The following is a 5,027-nucleotide window of genomic DNA, read 5'->3' as shown; positions in this document are numbered from 1 at the left end:
GTATATATACATAAATATATTTATATATAAATCAGTAATTTATTTGTAACTATTTTAAAATAAACGTAAAGGTGTACTTATAGTACTCCAACGATAGTGCTAAGTAATCTTGGTAGTTCTCACTAAATTTCTTCAATATAAGCGATTGATATGGTGTTTATAAATATTTTGCCTTTATTTATGTGGTTTAGTACTAAATATTTTTTTATGTTAACATATTCTTTTGTGTTTTGTTTCAGAAAAATGTGTTTTTGTTCGTCAAATGCTGATCCTAGACAAGAAATTGGGAAGAACAACAGGACCCTTGAAATTAACTGTTTGGGTGAGTTCATGTGACCATTTTTATGCATTGATTGTACAAATCTTGCTTTTGTTCGCATTGACTCGGTCCTTCAGAGGGTTTTAAAAAATACGTGATTCAGAGTTTGGACAATATTTATTCATATACACGATATACAATTATTTTTAATTCACCCAATCTTATATTCATGCTACATTAAAATGGAATGAAATAGACATAAAACACTATAGAAGACTCAGTACATCTTTCTTAAACTTACTTTAAAAAGCAATTATACATTTCGAAATATTTAAAAACATCGATAATACAATAGATACTTAAACTTTGATACCAAAAATTGAATGCGCTATTATGAGTTAACAGAGTTAATAAACGGTTTTTTTGTTTCTAAAAATTATGTAATTAATTATTCAAAATTGATTCGTAAGCTTGAAATACCGAAGCGGCAACTTCTACAGATCTAGACTTCAGACTGAGAGTAGCATTAGTTACTCCTGGTTGCAGTTTTAATTCCAAAAGCACCCAGATATTATTAGTAAGTTTAAGTGACTGATACAGCATATCTTGACCTTCCACGTTACGTTTTGCTATCGTAAAAATGTTGTTATGTGTCATCTTGCTAGCCACTGCGTCTGCATTGCCTTTAATATTATGAATGGTGTACTGAACCTACGAGAAATACAAATACAATCATTACAAAGGACCCTAAATACCCTAATGAAAGATAACGTACTTCGTTGGCTGCTGGAATATCTTTCCAGGTAGTTAAGAATACTCTCTTATCCAATTGCCCATCCTCACAGAAAAGAACTTGAATGGGAATTTGACAAGCATAATAAAATATGTCCACGTTATTTTTAATTGCAACTTGCAAGGTCATCAGAGGTTCCATGCGTTGTACGGGGCCATTTGTAGTCAAGGGCAAATTATTTTCGATACTTTGGCCAGGCTGCAAAACTCCAAGATTGAGAGAGGCTCCTGGAGCAACTCCGAAACTATTTTTGTTAAACTGAATCGCGAAATTGTTCATAGCCTGAAATTAAAAGGACAAACTTTAAAAAAAATACCCACTAAAAATTGTACACCAACAGCCTTACTTGCATCGCCTTGTTTGTAAATGTTAAATCCATCGTAATTTGTCCAGAACGTCTTGAGAAGGTACCCCATATCTCGAGCCCTTTTCCTTTTTCGGCCGGTAGCCAGCAGGTCTTGGGGGGTGTGTACATGGCNTAACTGTAGTATTGTTGTAATGGCTAATTAAAAAAGGACAACATTAATTAACTACATTTTAAGGAATATAACAAATGTAAAAAGATATACATATAATCGCTTAACGTATTAATTTGTTTTAATTAAAGTTAATAACGATTATTACTATATCGTGTTATTGCAATGATTGAATTGTGTCGATATTTTCATCGACATAATCTTCTTGTTTTCGATTGTTTTACAGGCAGAAGTTGACAGAAACTGTGAAAATCGTTCTTTTACAAAAATGGGAGGTTCAGCAAAATGCAGAAGACCCTCGGCAGCCCCACGACCCACCCTCCCACGTTCAGGTATATTAATCTGTATATAGATACGCTCTACTGTACGTTTTTGCCTTGTAACTGAAATCGGTATAAATGGGCTAGACGATGCAACATTCTGGAGCTAATTGACAAATAAATCGTTTAATAACAAATAAAATATCCAGGATGTTTTCGTTCAGTCAGAATCTTTAATTAAAAGTCTCCAATTTAGACGTATTCAAATTGGAACTAAACAATTGCAAAGAAATGGGTAGGTTGCACGGCTATATTCGAATGTATCGTTGGTTGCATACACATACACTCTAATATATATAATCATTAAATTTCTCTAATGTTTGCCGTCTAAAATATAAGTTATAAAGTTATGAAAATGTCAAAATTAAAATGTGAGTGCTATGCACTATCCAGCGTCCAAATTTGAACGGTCTCAGCTAGTTATCAGTAACTGATGTGATAATAATTTTACAGATAGCGTTGATAAAGTTCCAGCCTATTTGGTAGCAGTCCATCGAAAATGTGTTCGTCAAGAGACATACTTTTTGTCACAACACAAGTTAAAACCCAGCCTCTTTGGAATGCCTCTGCTACTGGGCTGTAACGCTAATAGCACTTGCAAAGACCTGTACGAAATGGTTTGGAAACAGGTCACGCGCCTTCTTAGTCCACTGCCTCAAAGCGACCAAACAAATCATGCAACTGATTGGTAAATATTTTATTAATTGATTTTTTATTGATTGTTATACTTGTTTTTTTTATTAGTGATGATTCATTGGGTTACGAATTCCCTTTCACTCTGAAAGCCGTCCTCCAGGGCGGCCAAATTTGTGCCTTATGCCCCTGGACGCAATTTTGTAGGGGTTGCGTTATCTCTTACTGCGACGAAAACCTTTTCAACATATGCAAAACTGCGAACAGTAGTGGAATGTGTGTTGCTATCGATTGGGATCCTACTGCTTTACATCTTCGGTACCAAAGCAGCAGGGAAAAAGTAAGTACCTCAAACTAAACATTAAAAAATAAATTAAATTAACGAATCCTTCTAGGTCTGGCATGAACACGAGTCAGTGACAATTTGTAGAAAACTCCATACAGAACCAATCGATTTAGATTATTGTCTGAGGGCTTTCACCTCCGAGGAAAGACTGGAAGCGAAGTATCACTGCTCTAAATGTCAAGAGAAACAGCCTGCTACCAAAAAGCTGCAGATATGGAGATTGCCTCCCATTTTGGTAAAATTGTCTACTAACGTCATTAAATGTTGTGTTCTATTTTTACCTGTTTCAGATAATTCACCTCAAAAGATTCGACTGCGTAAACAGCAAGTGGGTAAAAACGCAAAAAGTAGTTAATTTCCCATTTAAGGACTTCGATCCCACACCTTATTTGGCTGCAGTCCCACAGGAAACAATCATACGTCATCGGCAGTTACTCAAAAAACGAAAAAATAAAATTTTGATTGAAAATAACAGAACACCCCCAACTAAAGGAAATGTAAACGAGGAAGATGTCGCTTCGGTATTAGAGAACGATAAAAGCGTCAAAATCAACAATATAGACGATCCATTTTTGGACATCAAGGTTCCAGATAAAGGTAGTATTTTTTATGTAATATACACCCTGTATATTATCGTAATATTTTTATAATCTGTTTAGGTGAATGCGTGATTGTAGGCGAAAATAGCGAGTCCGCCAGCGAAACCAGTCGATTAGTAGATAGCGAGGAGAGTGCCGATGAGATAGGTAACTGCTCGATACCGTTCGGGCTCCCTAAAGGGGGCAGCAAAATGCGCGAACGTCTCATTTCTACCAGTCTACAGAAAACGCCCATTAATGACGAAGATCTAAAAGACTTCCATGAACACAAACTGTTACCAGGACAAGACCCTTTCGACCTCAAGTATCAACTCTACGCAGTTGTGGTAAGCTGTAAGAACAATTTTAAACAATATAATAGAATTGTTGGAGTTTGGCATCCCATTTACATATGCATGTACTTTCTTAGAGTCATTCAGGTCTACTGACTGGCGGCCATTACATTTCATACGCCTGCAACCCCAATGGTCACTGGTACTGTTACAATGACAGTTCGTGTCGAGAAATCCCTGCCGATGATCCTCCTGTCGTGGTCGACTATTCGGCCACTGGGGGCGACGTGCCCGTATCGTCTCAAGTTGCGCGCATGCCCTACTCAAAGCCAGTCAGTCGTAGCGCGAACGCCACGCCCGTAATACGTCGTAAGACGTACACGAACGCGAACCGAGCGTCGTTGATGACGACTTCCCTGTGTGAAAGGGGCGGCAGCGATTCTACAGTCAACGCCAGTCGTGATTCTGCGTCGTCATGCTCGAATCTCGAAAACAGTAGCGCGAGCGAGAGCAATTCGACGATCACGCCTGAGATCAGCGCAGTTGGCGTTGAAACGTCGTGTTGTGCTACAGACTCGACGACATCTTGCGACGATCGTTCTGACGAGGTCGATGGCGCTCGATGTCGACCTATTGTTGAGGCCGAATCGTCGGTGTCGTTGAATGAGTTTAGGTGCGCTTATAGTGACGCGAAAACGCCCAAGATCGACACGAGCAGTGCATATATCCTATTCTATGAACGTTCAGGTCTCGATTATCGACCTTATTTGCCTGAGATTGTATCAAATGGACCGGTCGCAGCCGTTGATCCGGAAATGGACGAGAGCGAGTCGGAACTGAGGAAGCAGCTTTGTGCCATACAGTAAATCCCCGCCGCTTTTGGTCTGATATAATGATGGTACTACTGCTTTCTTCTGATTCTTTGGCCGCTTCGTTTCAAGGTATAAACAATATGAAACAAAAAGCTCCCATAACAATGTAAGTTTTGGTTTTTCTTCTTTTATTTTTCTTGTGTTATTAACTGAGCGAGTTTCCTTTATAAATAAATAGGAATGAAAATATACTGAATGATGATTGTCTAAAGATTTCTTTTAATTGGGACCAGATAATTGGCATTTCAAACTAAAATTTGGACAATGTTATTAATTAAAAACAGTTAAAATTCTTTTTTTTTAGCATTATGTAAGCAGTTCATTAAAAACATTTACCAAAAAGTTTGTGGTTTGCTGGTGTGCCATTTTATTATCATCAGATATCGCAATTTTGAGACTGTATTCAAAATCTGCCATTTTAATTAATAATAATAATATTGAATATTAATAATTTTTT

At 37.3% G+C, this 5,027-nt stretch overlaps 1 protein-coding gene across 4 annotated transcripts in view; it reads left to right on the top strand.

Moving 5' to 3' along the window:
• Positions 1–5,027, top strand: part of LOC108744919 (ubiquitin carboxyl-terminal hydrolase 32) — a 20,503-nt gene that overhangs the window by 13,020 nt on the left and 2,456 nt on the right. For 2 of the 4 annotated variants that reach the window (XM_025981759.1, XM_025981758.1), the window contains exons 13-19: positions 1,755–1,860; positions 2,302–2,536; positions 2,593–2,821; positions 2,877–3,062; positions 3,118–3,424; positions 3,487–3,752; positions 3,836–5,004. In XM_025981759.1, the coding sequence (XP_025837544.1) occupies positions 1,755–1,860; positions 2,302–2,536; positions 2,593–2,821; positions 2,877–3,062; positions 3,118–3,424; positions 3,487–3,752; positions 3,836–4,564 (2,058 nt within the window). In that variant the 3' untranslated portion in view covers positions 4,565–5,004. Of the gene's footprint in view, positions 1–1,754; positions 1,861–2,301; positions 2,537–2,592; positions 2,822–2,876; positions 3,063–3,117; positions 3,425–3,486; positions 3,753–3,835; positions 5,005–5,027 lie in introns of those variants that run through there. The other 2 variants (XR_003232607.1, XR_003232608.1) reach the window with 2 other exon arrangements.

This window comes from Agrilus planipennis, unplaced genomic scaffold (assembly GCF_000699045.2).
Source record: "Agrilus planipennis isolate EAB-ADULT unplaced genomic scaffold, Apla_2.0 scaffold42, whole genome shotgun sequence".
In the NCBI taxonomy this organism is placed as follows: domain Eukaryota; kingdom Metazoa; phylum Arthropoda; class Insecta; order Coleoptera; family Buprestidae; genus Agrilus; species Agrilus planipennis.
The sequence above is the reverse complement of the archived record's forward strand: the minus strand, read 5'-3'. Positions and strand labels throughout refer to the sequence as shown.